Raw genomic sequence first — 21,611 nt, 5'->3', positions numbered from 1 at the left:
TATTTCACAACTATATTTTAAGGAAGTGATATATATATATATATATATATATATATATATATATATATATATATATATATATTTCAGTGTTTATGGGAAGTGTATACGTTTGCTTTTGTGCGTTTTGCAAACAATACTATTGTGACTTAGCTCATATTTTTCTATGTACCTTTTACTTCTTTATCGGTGGTATTTTGGATGTAGTTACTTTACATGAGTCCATTAGACTTTATTTACAGTTTAAGGGTTGTGTAGCCCAATTTATAGTTGAAACAGAGCGTGGGGTTATGCATTACAATCAGCTTGGTATAGTTTTCACCGACTGAAGAAATTTCGGGAATACTTTTATTTTGCAAATCTTGCGTGTCTTTTCGGTAAAAACTTACACACTGGACATGTTTCATAGTTGCATGGCTCCAAGCTTTCTGGTGTGCCGAGCTATTCAGCTGAATTCAATTACCTTAAGCATCATTTCATTTAGTTGGAAGCAGCCACTCTCTTACCACTTCGCCTAAAATATCCACCTAAAATTTTAACTTTATGTTTTAAAATAAATCTGTTATTTCCTGTACAGTTGTGGCTTTGTTCCTCCATAATTTCTGGAAGTATGTCTGCATCTTTCTTTGGTGTGCTGTCACAGCAGAGACGATTAGACAGTACTTATCATTATTATTCTTTTTGAGTATTCCGTTATGTTTCATTTTCACCTGTGTAGTATCTCTGAACAGCAACGGGAAACGTAGGCACTGACTGGAATATGGAATGGTTATGCTTGGGCTTTCTTAACGTTTGTATCCACTGTTGTGTTATTTGGAGTGTAGTCGTTTTACATTTGTGTGTTTCAGTGCACTTACATGTTTAGTTTGATGTATGGTTAATATACAGTCTCTCTCTCTCTCTCTACACACACACACACACACACACACACACACACACACACACACACACACACACACACATAAATGTATTAGCCAGGGGCCAAACACATGGTTTTAAATCCAAATGAATGACAGTCCTTATAAACTGATTTGTCAACTACAGAAAACCTAACAAGCAGTCCTTATGTTTTGCTTTCAAAAATGTTGTACATATCCTTGCTTTAAGCGTTATAGTATGTGGTCTTTATAACTATAACTTATTGTGCATTATTTCTTATTATGGTTAATATTGAAATAAACAGTGAAATAAGTGTGGTGGGTCTCAACAACAAGCACTATTACTGACGGTGTTGCAGACGAAGACCTCAAGATTCCCTTATGGATTAAATGGCTGTCGTTTAATTCTGTTTGTTTCTAACTGCAGCTGTCTCACCTGTTTTTTTTCCTCGCGGTAAGGAAATTGCATTTTTGTGAAAATGGCTGGTGTTATAAAACAACTCGGTGAAAAATGTATGCTTGGTAGAACTGAAAGCTATTTGGAGCTCTTCCGCTGGTTGTTCATTAAGTGGTGAGTTATAGCTGTAGGAGCCAAAGGTCATTTCAGAGGCTTATGCTTGTTGGATATTGTCTCTGGAGTTGTACTGATTTCTCCATGTCGGTTTAGTCAGGTAGATAGGCGGTTTCATAAAAGACATGTATTATTAATTGCACATCGACCGTCTTCCGTTTTAAACATTTTATATTATCGCTCATTTATAGCGATAGATTTAGATAAACTTAAATATATATGTTTATATCATGCTCCTGTTCCACAAGGGAGCAACTAATGTGCGTGTGACGTGTGTGTGTTATATACATTTATAAACACACATAGAGTAGAAGAGGGACACATTTATGTTGTGTTCTCTTAGTCGGTTCAAATAAATCGTTTTATTCAGTGGGCCTGTTTTATGCATTCAGAATTATGTAGTATTTTGTCTCCCAGACAAGCTAAGCCAGTACTAGTAAATATAAATAAAACATAACACATGTGTGATGTCGGCACAATTGTGCTTTCCTTTCCTGTTAGTGCTGTTGTCTGTTGTCCAAATGAATCATTGTGTAGTTTCTTGGGAATCTCTTTTATGTGCAACATATTTTAAGTATTTACAGATTGAGGAGCCAAATGAGGCTGATCCTTATTTGTAATTAAGACTGTGCCCCTTTTTCTACACCACCCTCTGCAAACGAAACGACAGATCAACTTTCTGAACCTGTCTCGAATTAATAAAAACAAACAAAAAAAATGCAATAGATCCAATTTCTGAAAGCATCTTTTGAATTAAGGTGATCACACACATAAGACGAGAAAAGAAACTGTAAATATGATTTGGTGGTTCATGCTTGTAGCCGACTTTTATTTAAAATAATGTTACTCTAAGCTTGTATCTGTTTCAATGCCTTTTTATCATACAAATCACTGTAATGCTGAACTGTTTAGAGTGTAGATTCAGTAGGATCTAGGCCATACTTTCAAACTTTTTCTATGATTTTTTTTTATTTCTACTGCTTAGTGTATGCATAAATTTTGCATGTTGTCAAGGACCAAGGTGAAAACGTGCTCACTGAAACCAGTTGTGAAGGAACACACGTTTTATTGTTATGTCCGTCTCTCCCCTTTTCTGTCTCTCTTTTTTAGAAACCTACCAACCATCAAGATATCAAACAGTTCTACTCAGAAAACTCGAGCACCACTGGGAAAGAAAGATCTGTGTGGTAAGTCTGGTACCCTTTATTTCAGACTCACTATTAAGATTGGACACATACAGTTTGTAACGAAAGTTAACTGAGTGAACGTTGACTCAAAATGGTTGCATAGCTCACCACTGCCCTTTTTTAATTGAACTTCTTTATTTGCATAGTCTGTAAACCGACTAAATAGTAAAACTGTAATTTATGCAAATAACGCACTTCGTGTGGATTAACATGAGAATATATATATATATATATATATATATATATATATATATATATATATATATATATATATATACAGAGCAAGATCTTACATTTTTAAACGTTTCAAGGAGTCTTGCTACGAGTTTCAGTCTTCAGATATTACGATCGTTTTTTAATTGCTGCGATACAGTTCTAGACTCTTGAGGTTTGCCTCGTGTCTATAAATAGTAAGTGTACAGTCGCATAACCCTTTTCTTCCATGTTGTTGCTTTACAAGGGGGAGAGAAAATAGTACTACTCAACGTTTAAAATAGTAGTCTAGCGTTTCATATGAACAGTGTGTGTGTGTGTGTGTGTATGTATGTATATATATATATATATATATATATATATATATATATATATATATATATATATATAGTATAACAGTAAACAGGTAAGTAAATAAAGTAAATACATGAACTAGTAAAATAATGTCTTTCAACAACTTCATTTTCTCGTGAAGGTTGTCAGTTTAATGTCAAAGTCCGACTTCCATATCACCTAACATAAATTAAACAAACACATACACATAACGATACACACATTTGTAAAAAAATGCATTTAGAACATATCCATTGAAAGCGGTATACAAAAGACATTCCCCGTTAATATCTTTTGAAACAGGGAAACTAATGGACGCCAAAATACACTGATTTGTGGCCTCAGTTGAACTATTAAGTCTTTTCCTCAAGGCTAAAGAGTAGAATAATTTTCTTGAACGCAGTTCCTCAGGCCCCTGGTAAGCTAGTAGGTGGCTGATCATCCACTGCCTTCTTCACCGAAGACAAATGTACTTTTTAGATGACTGTCGAACCTCTGTATATATATACAAGCTACTGTCGGCCTTGCAAACAAGAGAAGTTGCGGAGTAGGGAATTCTTTCCATTGCCTTCCTCCTACGCATGGAGGCTTCCCCTGTTCGACATTTCTGCAAACTGCATGCACAAGGAAGCGTTGTTTTCATCCCTTTCTTTCCTTGGCTGAAGGATGATGTACACTGAATCAACAGTCATAAATTTTGTTACAAACCACTATGACAGGTGCATTGATATGCACTGCGAGGTCTCTTTTTCCCTGATAACCACCGTGCTTCCCATTTGCTGCGGACTCACTTAGCTGCGAGTGTTGTTTCTTACAATTTGTAAAATTTTAGTAACGTAAAACAATCCTGAACTTTGAAAAATATGATTTAAGTTGGAGTTCTAAAATATGTTCGTTCTTCTACACGGTGCACTCATCCACCCACGGCCTGTGTTTTGTTATTGCTGGCTGAAGCCGATCTTCCTTCCTGAAGCACACAGTTTTTGGTGGACTTTTAAAGCTCTTCCTCTATCAGTAGTGTTTCTGATCATTTACGGTGGTACTTTTGTTTCTTTGCTTGGCGCAACATTAGAAGCCAGAATGTGCAAGGTAAGGAAGATCTGAAAGATGCACGAGAAACAGTTGACCATTGTCCAAGTGATTTATGGCTCGTGGCTGTTTTGTAGGTTCAGGAAAAGTTCAGAACTAGAAGCTGCTTCTAAACAAAAGTATTATTTTCTTTTCAAAATATTTCATCGTACAATTTGGAAACATTATCGCTTAAATTAATTTTCTTTCCTTTAATAAACCAAAATGTAGTGATTCTTTCATAGCCTTCTATTAGCATCATGAAGTTTCTGAGGAAATTTAGGTAGATTATTAAGGTTAGCTAATATAACGAATTGGCCTTCATCCGATCTACCACTGAAGCTACATCGACATTTTTGATGATCTTATAATAAAAAATATTATTACATTTCCCGTACCATAAAGTATTAACTTCTTCCCGACACATTTTTAATTCAGCTGTGTACTACTAGGTTTTTTTTGCAAGGCTGACGGCTTAACTGGAGAAAGTTTAATTCATATTTTCAGAAACAAGAAAGTCATGTTGGAAGGAAGCGGCCCAAAATGTAACAAACCATGAAAAGACAGACGACTTTCCCAGTAATACTAACTCAAAAACTGCTCAGGGCATGCAACATTTTGCTATAACAAAGACACCCGCGTCTCCCAAGTACTGTCCATTCCATGCTTTTATGTGGAGGATAAAAATAAATACACGGAGATGTCACTGGCAATGGCCAGGTATAGAGTTTTCTCCTCATGTGGACATATTTTGGAGATATGAAGTCAGAAAAGCGCAAGCTGTTTTTGAGATCCCCAAAATGATTTATATTTGAATATAATGTGAGACCATATACAAACGCTCCTCAGTGTATGAAAGCGTTATCCCCGGTTATTTGTTAAACAACAACAATAATAGTAATAGCTAACTAACTAAATAAAAGCAGCTCATCAAGGCATCGTATCACATCTGGTGTTGCAGCGTTTGGTTTATTTAATGTAGATCGTGTGTTTAGATGTTTAATTTTAGTTTATATGTTTCAAGTTAATAAACTTATTAATGCAACAGTGCTTTTATTTGCATAGAACACTTTCCTACTCAAGTAAAAAAGTTTACATTATAACAAAAACATTGTAGTTGTAAGCCATTATTTCGGTAAACATGTTAGCGGTCCTTTAGACTGGGAGGTTTGTAATCCCTAGTCTGCTGTAACTAGTTTGGATTTATGTAAAGTCATCATTGTTCATATGTCATTCTGTAGTTATATTATTAGTATTCTATGGTATAGCCTCTTCTCCTTGTGAATTTTCCGTAATGGTGAAGCTTTCAGAACAATGGATATTTGAAGATAGGCTCAAAAGAGTGAAACCTACAAAAGCCTGACTTAAGCATTTTCAGTTTTAGTTCGAACAATGCTAGTTATACTTTAACCATGTTCCAATCTTTCAAAGTTCTTAAGAGACAATGAAAGCAGCACCCCCCCCCCTTTTTTTTTTTTTTTTGCTAAGGCTTCTTTTAGTTAAGAGAAGAGCTAGAAGAACCAGCTTCACAATGAAACAATATACTTTGCTTTTTAAATAAATGATTCAATCCATCTTCTTTTCAATATTAAAGTGGTTGACAGAGGTCATGCATGTTTGTATCATTGCACTAGAATCCAGTCCCAAGTTGTGTACAAGTGAACATTTTATAACATTAATTTGTCACCCATTTAGTTTACTAAAAATACAATAAATGACAATATCAGAATGCATGGGCTAGAGTTTTAATTGTCATAAGAAAAAATATTGTAGAAAGTTTACAATACTCTCAGACTATAATGTTCACAGTTGTAAATATCCAGTATTGACTATGTAACTATTCTGACAATGTAGAAGAAAACATTATATTCACAGCACAAGTTTCTCTGAAATTTTAAGCAGAAGAAAGGGAAGTGAGGCAGTCAACATGCTGAAAGAATGAATCATTTTACATTTTATATTCATTTTTATACCTGTGTCAAGTATAAAGTGTTTTTTTCCCCCCCCAGGACAGTTACCAAACAACCATTCAGGTTATCCAACAACGTGACCAAAAAAAGTCAATGCTATTGGACAAAGGTACCCAAGCCCTTCCATTCAGAGACATCAAGATGCAGAAAACTGCTTACTATGACAATGCTGGTCTCTTTGGTGGCTACACCTACACCAAGTCAGATGCGTATGCCTACAGTTCCACACATCAGCCTTACCCACAGTCGTCTATTGAAAATGACTACCAGAGCTCTACATGCTCGATACAAGCCTCTGCAATTAGGTCTTCTAATCATAAACCAAGTGACATAAATGGTAGCTGTATGAGGACAGTTGGTAGCCAAGGAGCCAGTCAGAATCCAAATATTAGTGAACAGCAGCAGCCTCCACCTTTGCCACCATCTTCACCTAATGCCAATAGCACTTCAACACAAAAAAAGTCTAAGGCTCCTACCAATTCATCTAATTCCACCAGTGCAACAATAAGTAAACAGATATTTCCTTGGATGAAGGAGTCCCGACAAGCCTCGAAGCAGAAGAATCACTGTACAACAGCAGGTATTGACTTCATGTAATCTTCTTTTTCTGTTTACTAGTCTTACAATAAAAATGCAGATGCTGTTTATCTAATGGAATTATACACAAGAATGATTGTAATGTAAAGCTTCAGAACTAGGGGTAAAAAATTTACAACAGCAAACAAGAATGGCATTTTTGGTTGCTTATTTAAAAAAAAAGTTATGACAGTTCTATAAAACTAATCCAGGACATACACTTTTTAAAGAACATTTCCATTTGTAGTAATTTGTAGTAAATTTCTGCATCCCATATTGTCATAAGCCATTTTACAGCTGTGTTATGGTATAGTTGTTAAATGGGTTTGGATGTAGCAACACAGCTATACACACTACAGATGTTTTTACGACTATATAGAAAACAATATGAAAGTTATTGTACAAATAAAGTAAAGCATCGCTATTAGAGTATTGCATCTCATCTCATTGAAACCTGCTTACAGTGTGCTTTGTCCTCAAGTCAGTGGAGCTATGATAGATATTGTGTGTATGGTGCAGGGTATTAGTGTCTTCTTTTATTCAGACAGAATTAACAGAAGTGAATGCAAGAGAGTGGTGTGCAAATGCTACTTCTTAAGAAGGCACTTAAGTGGTACCTGGGTATATCAGCAAAGTATACATTAATAGAATTGGAAGTATATGAAAGTAACTGAAAATAAACTCAGTGAGTCACACTATGTAGGGAAATGTTCCATGCAGATGTATAGTGTGGGCACTGGAGGCTAGAGATATTGTGAAATATTAACTTTGTACCACACAGCAAGCATTTTGCAATGTTAAGCAACATGTTCTGAAATCTTTACTATGCATTCAGTAGATTAATTACTCATTTTTAAGTCATGTTAAGGAACTTAAGCTACTCTGTGCATGCATTGAGCTTTGAGCATTCAGTGCAGCATCCATGGGCAATTTTACTTGAAGGGTAGATAAAGTAGTACATTTTTACAAATGGGGTACCTATTTTTGGTACTGTTATATGGATATAATGAAATACTTCACCTGTCACAGTCTAATGTTAGTTCTGAAGTTCCAAGCCATGTGTTTAACAACACAAACTATTGCATAACTCAGGTTTTGAGCAGTATAGCCACAGTAAACTTATTTTTAAATAATTACCAAGTTTTAGAGTGCTACTTACATTCATATATACTGTTTTTAAGCTATGAACTGATTAATATGAACAAACTGGCACCATTGCTGAAATTGTCAGCCATGCACTACAACCCATGTTTGTAGAATTGATATCATAGAGTTCTAGCTGGAGTATAGGTTGGTAAGCCTTACACCACAGCTGTTAAGACCAGTCAGCAATTAGAAAATTCCCAGGTTGTTCATCCCTCTCCACAGTGAATAGCTTTCTCACTCCGCTCCAGTTCTTTTCAGCCTTAACAAGGAATTCCATGTTGTGAATTACTCCAGGTTGTCTTCTTGCATTTTTGAGGATTTTTTTTTGCTCATTTGTCACTTCAGATTGAAAGATTTGCATTCACCTTGCAGTCTTTAAGAATCTATGTTACTTTTTACCGTTTTCATCCAGTGCTTTGCATACATTTTCTACTTTGGGTTTGTCTAGTCTTCTAGGCCTACTGAACCTGCATTCATGAATTAACATTTTGCAGAAGCAGACTTATGGCATACAAATACCACTGGCAGACAGCCACACACATTGTGTTTGTTTTGCCTACAGCTAGAGTCTGATATGAACATATGCAACAAATGCTTTAACAATGCAACTCAACCTCATAGGAAGAAGACTGCAAAAATATAGCTGATAGCTAAGAAACTACCAAACTTACAGAAATAGCTGAAGGAGCTCTTGAGTCTCCATTTCCGGCTTTACTCACAATCATTTCATTGGTAAATTATCATTGTCTAGTATATCTGCAAGGCACAGGAAGAAGTCTAATCAATCTAGAAAGAGGCATTCCAGATATTCTGAGTCAGAACATCTCACTCCACTGTAGACTAAAAACAACAACAACAACAAAAATAAATAAATCCACAATGGATCACAACAGGGAATACAGATCAAAAGTTCCAACCATCACAGGTAAGGAGCACACCATCAGAGCTGATGATGCTCCATCCAATATGATGAAGTCAGCTTTCTCCCCCACCTCAAGCCACTTTATAGGTACTTGCACTGACTGTTCTTATCTTCTCCCTCAAGGAGGAGTCCAGTCTGCCTGCTGTTGATTATGATCTGCTGGCCATTACCCTAAAGCTTATTGAGGGTAAACCACATTCTGGCCCTGACAATAGCTCCCATCCACTAGTGTTAGGATCCTGACATTAGCCTTAGCGATGCTAGCTCAACAGACACCATTTTTTTCTTCACCATCTTTTCTGCTGCTAGTCTCCCTATGTCAACTCATTCCACATCAGATTATCAAAGGTTGGGGCAACCTGCACAATACACCTGGTCCCTTTGCCTCTGAAGACATTTTATCCAATGCTGTCCTTTCTATTGCTGGTTCCCATGCTGTCTCCCCGCTAATATTGTCTTACTCAGTGCAGATATGTCAATTGAAGGCTATACATATATTTACCTACTGAATACTTATACTCCCGTGTAGTGTCAGTCATTCCAGGGTTCCTGCCCAGACAATAGTCCTTCCCATTTTTAAGCCTCTAGTTGATACACTCAAGAACCTTTCCCTTTTGCCTCTTGCAACATCTCCATTGAATCTCAGCCTTCCACTGACACAGTCCTCATTTCCTACTCAGGTGGCTGGATCTAACAGCTCAACAGATTCTTCTGTTTTAGGATTACTCAAATTAAAGTGGTCCAAGAAGGGTACAATAAATGCAAGGCACCTTGACCAGAGCTTTGAACTGGATCAGATTTTGGAGGGTGGTGAAGAGGAAGTTGATGCTCTTTTCGAGGTTGGTGAAGAGGAGAATGGGAGATTTTGTCCTTCATCCTCGCCAGAAGATGTACATTTCACTCAAATCCTACACACACTGCATGAGAGATAAAAGGAAAGCCAGACTGACCATCAGAGACTTTATACTCCCTCAAAATGGAACTTTAAAAAACATGGAGGATGGTCAAGCTAGTAAAGGATGTAATTTCACATGTTTGGAAAACCCTGACTCTGTGGGCATTTCACCTAGAAAGGAAGATTCAATGTTCTGTTTCCTGAAAGAGTGCCATTTGTGGCTTGACACATCCAGCCTAGACATAACCTTCTCAGCACCAGCACTAAGATTATTCCTTATCTCACATGCACCATCAGTACCCATGAAAAAGGAATCAAATAATCCAGTAATTTTTGGAAAGTGCCTGTTCACATCCTCCATCTTAATACTAATGGCAGTAAACTTTCACGCATGCTGTTTCTAGAGGGCCCCACTAGTCTGAGTACAGCACATTGTGGATGGAACAGCTGACAGTCCCTTAACAGATGTCCCAGAGGCCCAGACCACGAAAGTCACTTCATTCAGCACTTGTGTGTTTATCATCAACATTTGCTGATTCTCATGCTTTCACTTAATCATATTCGCTGGGGAAATTGTGACATGCTTTATAGACTCCCCCTTTCAGGGTCCTTGTTTTTTGGCCAAAAGAAATCTCAAGTTTTGAAAGTTATGAAGGAGAATGCTAGTCCTTTATGTATTCAGTTTTGAAATTCCATGCCAACAGTGTACCCTTAATGAGGTATAGAGGAGTCAATGAAGTCTGAGGTTCCACTGAAACCCACAGCCCCAACAACAGGACTCCACTAGGACTTCAGGACCAATTAAGCTTTTGGGAATGCAACCTGGATAGCGGGCCAGAGTCAAAAGTCCATAGTGGTGGTGGTGGTGGAGGCAACGACATCTCCATAGGGACAGGCAGCAATCCATATTCTCCACCCAATCATCTCCAGGAGGAGCTTGTTCCTCCATGCTGTGCAGTGGTTTCTAATCACATTAGAGTTAAAGAGAATAATAAGTCAAGTTTCCTGTTTCCTTCCCCCTCCCCTACATCAGAGGTAGGTAACATAACAAGACAAGTCTACCCTTTCATTCTACCTCTGCTATCATCCCTTTTGGGGCATCCCACTCACCATGAAAACTTGTAAGGATAGACATATTCTAACTTCTGCATAAAAGAGTCACCCAGTTGATCCTGCAAGACCAGCAAATAAACAGATATTTTTCCATATATGTTTTAGCTCCAGAGAAGTTGGTGAACCACAGGCCCATTCTTGTTCTAGGTGTTCTCAGTTCATTCATCCCTAAAGCATTATTACCCTTCCTTTGTTCCTTCTAAATATGCACAGTGGAAATCAGATATGTTGGTTAGATCATAGCAGCAATTTCCTGCCCATTATTCTAGTAATAAAAAAAAAAACAGGGTTCCTCACTTTTGGGTAGGGGTCAGTCACCACCATTTTCACAGGTTCATAGCTAATTACTAGGCTAGCTGCCCTTGTGGACTATTTTTTTAAGCCCAGCCAATTTCCTTCCCAAAGGTGGGGATCAAACCTTGTACTTTATGTCTATTAGGCAAACACCTTAACCATCATACCAACCCCCAGCATATCCTTCTATGTGGTCTAGCTGCAGCTCCCAGGGTGTTCACCTTATTCATGTTTGTAAGGACTGAATAGTTCAGATTGCAGACATCCATAGCTTTCCATACCTGGATTACTTGCTCATGTTGCCTGACTTCTGAGGTAATATCAGTCAATGAAAGACTTATGTCAAGCCTCTTTAACCTTAGAGTGAAGACAGGACATGTAGGCTACAACCCAGTTTGTTCTGTCTGCTCAGCTGGTGACAGCCAACAACTGTCATAGGCTTGTAAGCCTTATGGCAGCCTCCATTTAGATGGTTTCTCATGCCAGATGCCATATGAGAATTCTATACTTTATACTGAATTGCACAGGGTTAGAACTTAATTCTTCTGATACCCCGGTCAAGATCTACTGGTAACATGGGAAGCACCTGACATAATGGGCCTCTATCTCCTATTTCCTGCTTGGCAAGCCCTTTGCCTGTATGATGCATAATTATGAATGCATTGGCCTTGTTGTGTGTGAGGAGGTTATAGTGTAGGGACTATGGTGAGTCCAGGGAGCCAGGTCATATATCAGTGTAACAAAAACAAAGAGCAGCCCTTCTTACAATCCAAGTACTGCTTCCATTCTATTTCATTCAATCTTCCATTTTCTGTTCAGTTGCACAACAGAGCAGTAGTCTTAACACATCTGCAAGCTGTGTGTCTGTGTGTGTGTGTGTGTGTGGGGGGGGGGGGGTACATGCATATACCCGTTTTTCAGGGATGTAATTAAGTGTAGCAGTGGGACTTTGAAAGCAGCCAATTTCTGGTAGCTGCCCATGTTTGGGAGAGACCAGTTCCCTGGCCATTATGCTGAACAGGCAAATTCTAATGCCTCATGAATGCCCATCAAATCTTTGGCAACCTGATCATTTTTTTTTTTTGAAAATGGGGGTAACTAGTGTATGACCTGTTTACCTCACCCTGTAATACCAAATGCAACAATTTTCTCTGATTCCTTCTCTTTACAACCCCATTAATTAGTAGTAGTCAGAAGTCTTCTTTATGCCCTTTATCCTTTACCTCACATCATGACATCTCTACTCATTGTCAAATGGTTAACTACCAATGTGACCTAGCATCCAACTAACTGAGGCAAATACTGTTTCTGATGTTATACAAGGCTCATATGGTCCACCCCTTTTGACTACTTCACCACTTCCATCTGCTATCACAATCACCAGGCAGGGGGATTACCCTGGCTTCCATGCACTAAGTAGTGTGATTTCTACAATCTTCATGGTAGTCATTTCTGACAACTTTCTAGACAGTTTAGTATGTGTACTCTCATTGGCTCAATATACCTCAACACAGAAGACATTCTCCATTTGGGACATTGATTGAGGAGTAAACTTGTGTTTCCCTTCAGTGGCCACACATCTGACCTACCCGTCTAAAGTCTTAGACAATGCCTCAGCATCTCTTCCATCAAAGTGCAGTTTGCCGCCATCTCACATTTTCATGTGGGACAGGCTTCACAAACCTTTACTTCACTTTAAAAGATCAGGGAACTTTCATGCTCTGACTTCTATCACTGGACCCTTTTCCACTGGCAGAAATACACATCACATTAGAGAGGATGGCATTTTGCCTTTAAATCCAGTAATCAGAGCTTAAGTGCTTGTCATTAAAATCCCTCTTACTGGTATCCACTGAGTTAATCAGGTATTTATCAGTGCTGCAAACACCCCGTCTCCCCTCCATATTTGATATTCTGTAAAGGGAGGGTCTCCTTATGTAACAACCTAATATTTTTTTCCAAAAAGAAGCAACTAAAATAAAATTGCATCAGGTCAAGCATATGCCCATTTTCTATGGCCAGTATTCCAAACAGGGGAATGCTTGCCTCAGTGCATAGGTGTTCACAGTGGGTCCATGTCAACTTACTGAAAGTCATGATACTGAACATACAATGTTGAAAAGTTATGATGTGAAATCAAAATACCTACTCCCCTGCATGTGTAGTGAAATGGACTTGTCCCACCCCGCAGGACCTATCTTAGCATCCAATTCCGAGTTTCACTAACAGGGAAGTGGAATTGTTTGTTGACTAGCTATTTTCTGGTGCAGTGTACACATTTAGTACATTAGTAGGCATTTTGAGTTCAACACTGCAAAGTTTCAATATTTTAATATTTCAGGATTTTGTATTCAGTGTTATTATTATCATTTTACTACATTTTAATTCACAAACAGCAAAGATTTTATGAAGATTTAGCAAACTCTGACAAAAACATGATCATTCCTTTTATTTCCTTCACCAAAGGCTACAAGAGTAAAGAAAAAAAAGACATCAAATAGTATTTCACAAAATGGCTACTGGGTTGTGCCTTTTTCATTTTTCTCAGTAAATGTGGTAAAGTGTTAGTTACGTGATTCCTTTGCATATTTCAGTAGAGCAAGCTTTATTTCCACATCTTTTTTCATAATGCCTCTGTAAGTGACATTCAGGCTGCAACTGCTTGACCACTCTGCACATGTTGGAAAAGCTTTATAAACTGTGCCTTCTAGTTTTAGGTATTCCTTTAGAGCCACCACAGTTATCAATACCATGTTCCTATGCATTCGTCTCAAATGTACCTCATTGCGAGGAAAGTTCATCATTTTTTGAGTTATATAAAGTCTGTATTTCTTTACAGTTCCACACAGAAAGTGTCTTTCAATGTTAAGATTTTTTTTAAGTAGTGTCCATAATAAGTAGTAATGAATCATATTAATTCCTCACAGAATACATTGTAACCATCCTGTAAGCTTCTTTGTTAAAGCTGTCAGTAACCTGTTAGTATGTGTTCCACATTTTGCCCATTTGTTCCACATTCTGAGAGGTAGTGTTGCTCATTTTGGAAGTGAAAGGTTAAGAGTTATGTTTTTATTAGGCAGCTTCCTAGGAGGTCCACCTGGGGACTCTGACATAACATATTTTGCTACTGCAGTTCTTTAATGTCTTCTTATTACCATGCAAGAGCTGATCAAAGTTCCAGCTGTAGGAAGTAAGCCCCCATCCATCTCCCACTCCTTGCCCCAATCTACTTGGTGCTCCTTTACTTTATCCAGAACTAAAAAGGTGAGATAAAGCTAGGTATTGTGGGATGGGCAGAAATGGGTAACCTGGGGAAGTTCTTGCTGCTGCGTGGTCTTAAATAACTACTGCAAAGTCTTGCATTTTGGGCAGCTGCAACTTTGCTCACGTCTAGTATTATGGGAAGTGCACTTAGCTTTCACTACTATAGCTTATGGAATAAGCTAGATTTCTTATGATCTTAATGCTAAGCTGAGTGTGTCAGAGTGATAATATTGTGTTGAGTCTCTTCTGAATCTCATTTTCATCTGCAGGAGTTTTAGGGCAATAAAGCTACTGCTGATAAAAAGACACTCATTAGCCAATGACTTAAAAAAAAGTATCATAGCATACATGCATTCAGCCCTGTGTGGGCTTCAATTTGCAATTTAGTATATAGCATTACTTCGTTGTTTTATGTGTATATGTGGGCAGTTTTCTTATTACTCTCATAGGTAACTTCTTCCCACGCTCATACTTCTTGACACACTTCCCTTTTTTTATATCTGATGCATACACCTTGTAGAACAGTTACAGACTAATAGTTTCTTCAAAGTAAATGCCATAGTAATTTGAAGTACAGTCATTAAAATGGTTTATTGCCTTGGATTATTTTTTCAAAGTAGATGAGGTTTTCATTTGAAATACGGTTGGTAACAATGGTTTGTAATCAGGGCAGTTTCTAGACTACAGGAAGTAGGGAGCTCTCCCTTAGCACTGGAGTGGTAGCCACTTACAAAGGGCACCAGGCACAGATCAGTTTAGAGAGAAGGGAGTTTTTCTTTTTCTTGAGAAACAAACTGCCTATAAATACCCTCTTTGTAGTTGTCAGAAACACAGTTCTGAAATATTGGCAGGGGAAACTAAAATGAAACAGGATGTAGCTCTTACTGTAATTTTTGAATGCTTTGTTACTATACTGTAATAATGTGATATTCCTGAACTGTGTTCTGCTAGCATGTTTTCTTCATATTTCAGATTCATGTAATCATGGCATCAGCTGTGGTACTGTTTTAGAACATAGCATTGCTTGGTACTTTCAAGTGTCACACCCTTGCCATGTTTTCTGAAAGTGCTCTGCTGATGTAGTCACAAACTAATACAATGGCCACTTTATTTTGTGTTCCTATCCATAGTGTGATTCACAAGCATATTATAGTTATTACATTTTGATTGTCATAGTATAGCCACTTTCTTAAATTTTGTTTTTCTCCCTGTTGTTCCAGAACCATATTCCTGTTGCATTTTAAATCAGAAGTAGATTAGGACAAAGTTACCAGTTTTATTTTTCCTTTACATTTACATTCCTACCAGCTTGAAGGAAAGACCTTTAGAAAATTTCTAAGCCTTCTATATTTGCAGAGAGACACAAAAAAGTGTAGTCTGCTCCATTACACAGGATGCCTGCATATTGGAAAAAGTACAGAGTCCATAGAGAAAGCAGCATGCCCTGTCTGACAAATATCTGCTGCAGAGATTATGACTGATGGAGTGAGTTTGGGTTACATTGATACAGTGATAGTATTTGCAGTTGCAAACCCGGTCCTACTGTTTTGCAGTTTAGACTCAATTGGCTAGAGTGAAGGATTAAGGCTCCAAGCTATTAATGAGCTACTTCATGTAGTCCAGGCTATAGGGTTTGATTCCTTCTGCTTTAATTTGCCTACTGTATGACTCTGAACAAGTTACTCAACCAGGTAGTAGCCCCAGGTCACCCCCTGAAAAGGATGCTTGAGTTATGTTGTTATTTTACCTGGTTAAATTAATAAGAATAGAAATAAAGTAAACATGCCAGTGTGGATTTTGAAGTACTCAGAAAACAGCTGTCTCCTGCAGATGTTCTTCGTGTTTCACTGTTGCAGTCATCACATTTGGGTTATCTCTGCCAATGTAGCCCTCGGCCGGCCTGAATACCAGAGACTTAGTATTTCTGTGTCGGTTGCTGTCGCTTCAGTACTGACGTCAGGTCATCAGTGGTATAAAGTAAGGCAGCCGACACCATTACATCAGTCTTCCTTGCCGGGTCTATATTAGAACATCGAAGTTTCAGAACTTCAAATGTTCTAATATCGACCCCTAGTAACTGAAAGCTGAAAATAGTGAAGTTTCAGAAAACCAAATTCTTTCCTAGGGAAAGAATTCAGTTGTCCGTTCCTGTCACTTCGCTATTTTCAGCCCTGCGGTGGAAAGTTACGGGTCGGGTTCAGGTAAGTGTGCGATTGTGTGGATGTGAGGGTTAGGGCAGGTTAGGTCAGTTAGGGTTAGGGCGTGGGTCAGGTAAGTGTGCAAATGTGTGGACATGAGGGTTAGGGTGGGGTAGGTGAGTTAGGGTTAGGGTGCGGGTTAGGTGTGTGTGCGATAGTGACGGACCTTAGAGTTAGGGTTTGGGTTAAGGAAAGTGGGTAGATAGTGGTGTATGTACAGTTTAGTGTAGGTTTAGATGTAAGATTTTAGGTGTATGTGTGTGGATTGCTGTTTTTTTGGTGTGTTTGTGTTGTGTGTATGTGTTTTGGAACAGCGATTTTTTTCCCTAGGAAAAACATTTGCTGTTCTTAATTTTCAATGTTATCAGTTTTCGGTTACCAGGGGTCGATATTAGAACATTTGAAGTTCTGAAACTTTGATGTTCTAATATAGAACTTTCTTGCTGTGGAGCCCGAAGCAGAAGCAATTCGCACGAGTGCCGGTTGGCCGCTACCTGAGTTTTCATTTCCAATTTGAAGTTGAAGTCTTCGAAAGCCAAGTACCCCGTTGGGGAGCCTTTTTTCTTGCACTAACCGATGTCAGAAAAAGTTAATAATTGTCTTGCCTGTGGAAAGCAAATACCACACCGGGACATCCACTCTTACTGTGTCACTTGTCTAGGCCCAGACCACGACGTCCCTCGTTGTCACTTCTGTGCTTTGTTTAACGCCAGAACTATCCATTGTCAGGCCCTTATAATTTCCATTTACAGTCTTCGAATTCCGATATGACTTCAGTAAGCCGTCTGACAGCAGATCTTCTGAAAAAACGTAAAGATAAAGACAGAAACAAACTGCACAGGACCAAACCTTCCAGCGATGCTTCTGTTAAACTAAATGAAAATGAAAAAATCCCAGCGAACAACAAATTTCCAAATCACCAAAGATGGCAAAAAGCACCAGGAATCAGGATACTGTGCTGGAAACACTTGGTTTATTGAAAATAAAAATAGAATAGTTAAGCGCTTTCTACAGTACTTAGTCTGTCTTCATCAGAACAACATATAGCAAAAATCTTGAACTTATATATCACATCTTGTTTAAAAACCCGCCCTAAATAACAATTAATCAATTAAGTCAATTGTTTGACAATAAATGCCAATAATCATTAGTATGCATGGCATGAACTACTTTCTGCTAAGCCCTTACATAAAAGGAAACAAAAAGTATGAGAATATATATTAATACCTTTTGTACAAAACAATACTAATGTGAACATCTATATAAATGCAAGTATGTCTGCAATATATACCAGACTAAACAAATTTACTACATTGTTGAATACTTGAATATCTAAATACATATATTTACTTTTTATAAAAATTATTCAATGCATAATAGAAATAGAATATATTTCATAAAGAATACTTGAAAAACACTTTATAAAAACACTGTATGAAATATTTACAATATATATCAACATACATATCATACTACAAAGAAATAAAAATATATACTTATAAAAAATTATAAAAAATTAAGAAAAATTCTTAAAATTGCCCTCTAACTATATTTAAATTGAACAGCAAATATATAAAAAATATGTTGGAAGGGTATGTTGTATTGCACAATAAAATTCAGCTAAACCCTAACCAGGGGTTTGGTGGGAATCATTTCATTAAGGCCAGGGGGGGTGGCTGCATCTAGCCTGATCTGCCACCTGATCTCCCTTTCCCCCACTGTAGCCTTTATGTTACCCCCTCTGGGATTGGGGGTAATAACATCCAAAATCGCAAATTTAAACATCTTACAGTGTGGACTGTTGATAAGGTGTCTGGATAGTGCATTGTTGATATCACACTTCCTCATACAATATATATGATCGTATATTCTATTCTTTAAACTACGATCAGTCTTCCCCACATAATAACTCATACAAGTTTGACAAACACTTAAATATATAACATGTTTGGTTGAACAATTGCCATTACAAAACCAGATCTTACTCTTTAAACAATTCTTGAGAGTAATACTAGGTATATCCAAGATGTATTTGCAATAGTTACATTGACCACATCTTCTAGTACCTGTCCTCTGTATTTTGGTGTTTTGTTGACAATTAGATTTTATCTCTATTATTCTTTTCAAATTGTGTCCTGTTTTATACACAAAATGTGGTCTGTCAGTAATCTTACTTTTGATAGTCTGATCACTAGTCATGATATTCCAGTTTGTTGTAATAATATTCTTGACCTCACTGGAGTAATTACCATATTGGATAATACATGACCTAGTGTGTACATTATTAGTCACTGTCCCTACAATCTTGTTTGTCTCGTTTGTCGTATTGTCACCTGTGGGGGAGGATCTGGAAATGCCCACCCCCAGAAGTGGTTTGTATTTTTGTCCCCATTCTTTTTTAACATAATCTGTAATGTCCTTGACCATCTTATGTGGGTACCCCTTGTCCAAAAATAGCTGCCCAATGTAGTCCAATTCTTTGTCCACACATTCTCTCTCAGTGGTCATACGGGCAGCTCGAATGCACTGCCCTTTAATAATGCCCCTCTTTGTGTTGTATGTATGTGCACTGCTGTAATGTAAATACCCATTACTAAAAGTATCTTTTCTGTAAATACGGGAGTGAAATTCATTGTCCTTACTGTATATAAGGACATCAAGATAGTTTATTCCATGTGTGTCGTAATGGTGGGTGATTTTAAGATATTCCGTGGTGTTGTTCATGTAACTCATGAATTCCTGCAACACCTGCTTTTCACCCTCCCTCAGGATAAAGATGTCATCCAGATATCGGACGTATCTTTTGATATAAGACATCCAGTCCGAATTTAAAATGAATTCCACTTCCCAGTCCAGCAGGACCGTGTTGGCATAAATAGGGGCACATGCAGTGCCCATGGCTACCCCCGTTTTCTGTCTGTAGTGCTCCCCCTCATAATAGATGTAATTGTGATCCAAAACGATATCCATGAATTCCGGCAGAAGTGAGATGTCATCCTGGCCTAATCCACTCACTTGATGCATACTTTTGATAAATCTTTGTAATCCATCCTCCTTAGGGATACAGGAAAACAAATCCTGCACGTCAATTGTCACATAAACCACATTAGGAGACCATAATTCCTTTCTAAAAAGGCCCAGGAACTCCCAAGAGTCTTTCATTATGTGTTCAACTGTGTCATAGACGTGTTTCAATTTGTGATGGATAACTTGTCCAAAGGGAAACGCTTTACTAGCACTACCAGAGATAATGGGACGAAAGGGTGGATCATAAATATCTTTATGGACTTTGGGAATGCCTGTGATGGTGGCCAGAATGGGGAACTCCACCTTGAGAAACCTATATAAATCTTCACTGATTCTATTTTCCACTATGAATTCTTCTAAATAAGAATCTATACGGCTGTGGGCTATATTTACTTCATTGATAGAAGAAGGTGTATACTGTGTGGAATTATTCAAAAGATCAAAGATTTTACTTTTGTATTGTTCCTGATCGTAAAACACGATCCCCCCACCCTTGTCCGCGGTCATAATGCGAATGTTGTTGTCACACAGTGATTGAATCACTTCCATCATGTCCTTACTTGATTGTTTCCCACCTTTTGTGTACTTATGTTTGTTGTATAGAGAATATAACTCGGAATTAACTACATTCTCAAAAGCTGTAAGTGTGTTACACATAGGTGGAGTAAAAGCACTCTTTTTCTTTAATACCTCTGTCTGATTCACACTGATGGTATTGTGATTTTTGAAAAATATTCCCAAGTTTAATTTTCTCATAAACAATTTGAATTCAACAAGGGTATCTGTTACATCAAACTTGAAATCTGGTATAAACTTCATACCCTTAGAAAAAATTTGAAAAAATTCGGGCAAAACTGGGTGGGTACTGTAGTTATAGATCTTAATCTCCCCACAAGTGTGGAGGATCCTATTGTCATTAATTTCTGAGGAATGTTCAACATCCGTCATACCATTGAGACCAAGGTCAGCAATACTGGGGTTAAGATTAGAAGGATCCACTACTAGTTGTATCTCCGATTCCACCAAGTATTTTTCCTTTTCCCCCTGTGTTCTACTGTTCTCCATTGGTCTCTTCCGTTGTCTAAAAAACATTCATCATCTCTAAAATTATCATTAAGGTGACCATCATCATATATAACGTCACCAACATGGGAGACTGAATGCTTTACATATCTTTTCTCAGAACTGAATTTCCTACCATTCCCACTTCTCCATCTGTAGGCAGTCCCCTTCTCATATTGTGCAATATCCCTCTGCAACTTTTTGTATTTCCTATCATAAGTTTTTTTGTACATATTTTCTGCATATTCGTATTGTTTATAGTACAACTTCTCCCACTGAGAAAACAACACATCATCCCGTATCTGTTTATCAATTCTATCAATTTCATTAAGCAATGAACTAATTTTTGTATCATTACTTTCAACAATAAACATGATAAACTTTCTGCCAAATTCATCAAACATATCGTTACAAACTTTGATGTTGTGCACATTCATATCTATCCCCATCGGTTCCTTAAAGAACCGCAATCCCATGGGCACTATCCCACTATCTAAACATTTGTGTAAATATAGATTTTCAACTTGTAAATTCTTTACTTTCGTTAAGTTGTTACCAAATGTAAATATTAACTTCTTCAAAGAAGGGAAATTCCCTCCTTCCCCAACCGAATGAAAAGTGGAAACCACTTTAGGAATGTCTTTGAAATCGAGCGGCATATCCATAAATTTATCTAAACAATATGCCTGCCTTGTCGGGTGCTCCTGGTGTGTGGATGGCCCGACTGCATTTTCTTTAACAGTACCTTTCATCGGTGCTTTGATTGCACCTCTTCCCTTCTCCTCACCGCCATAGGTTCGGACCGGAGGATGGCGTTTGGGTTTGGCACCAGATATTAGGCAGCGGTCCTCGTCAGTAATGTCAGTGTTTTCCGCCGTTGCTGTAGAAGTTGTGAAT

General features: G+C 37.8%; 1 protein-coding gene across 3 annotated transcripts in view; it reads left to right on the top strand.

Annotated features, from left to right (window-relative positions):
* The window catches only part of HOXD3 (homeobox D3), a 243,875-nt gene that overhangs the window by 73,499 nt on the left and 148,765 nt on the right, over positions 1–21,611 (top strand). For all 3 annotated transcript variants that reach the window (XM_044075435.1, XM_044075434.1, XM_044075436.1), the window contains 2 exons: positions 2,557–2,633; positions 6,257–6,797. In XM_044075435.1, the coding sequence (XP_043931370.1) occupies positions 2,557–2,633; positions 6,257–6,797 (618 nt within the window). The remainder of the gene's footprint in view (positions 1–2,556; positions 2,634–6,256; positions 6,798–21,611) is intronic.

This window comes from Protopterus annectens, chromosome 6.part1 (assembly GCF_019279795.1).
Source record: "Protopterus annectens isolate FY-2018-M chromosome 6.part1, PAN1.0, whole genome shotgun sequence".
NCBI classification, from domain to species: Eukaryota; Metazoa; Chordata; order Ceratodontiformes; family Protopteridae; genus Protopterus; species Protopterus annectens.
The sequence above is the reverse complement of the archived record's forward strand: the minus strand, read 5'-3'. Positions and strand labels throughout refer to the sequence as shown.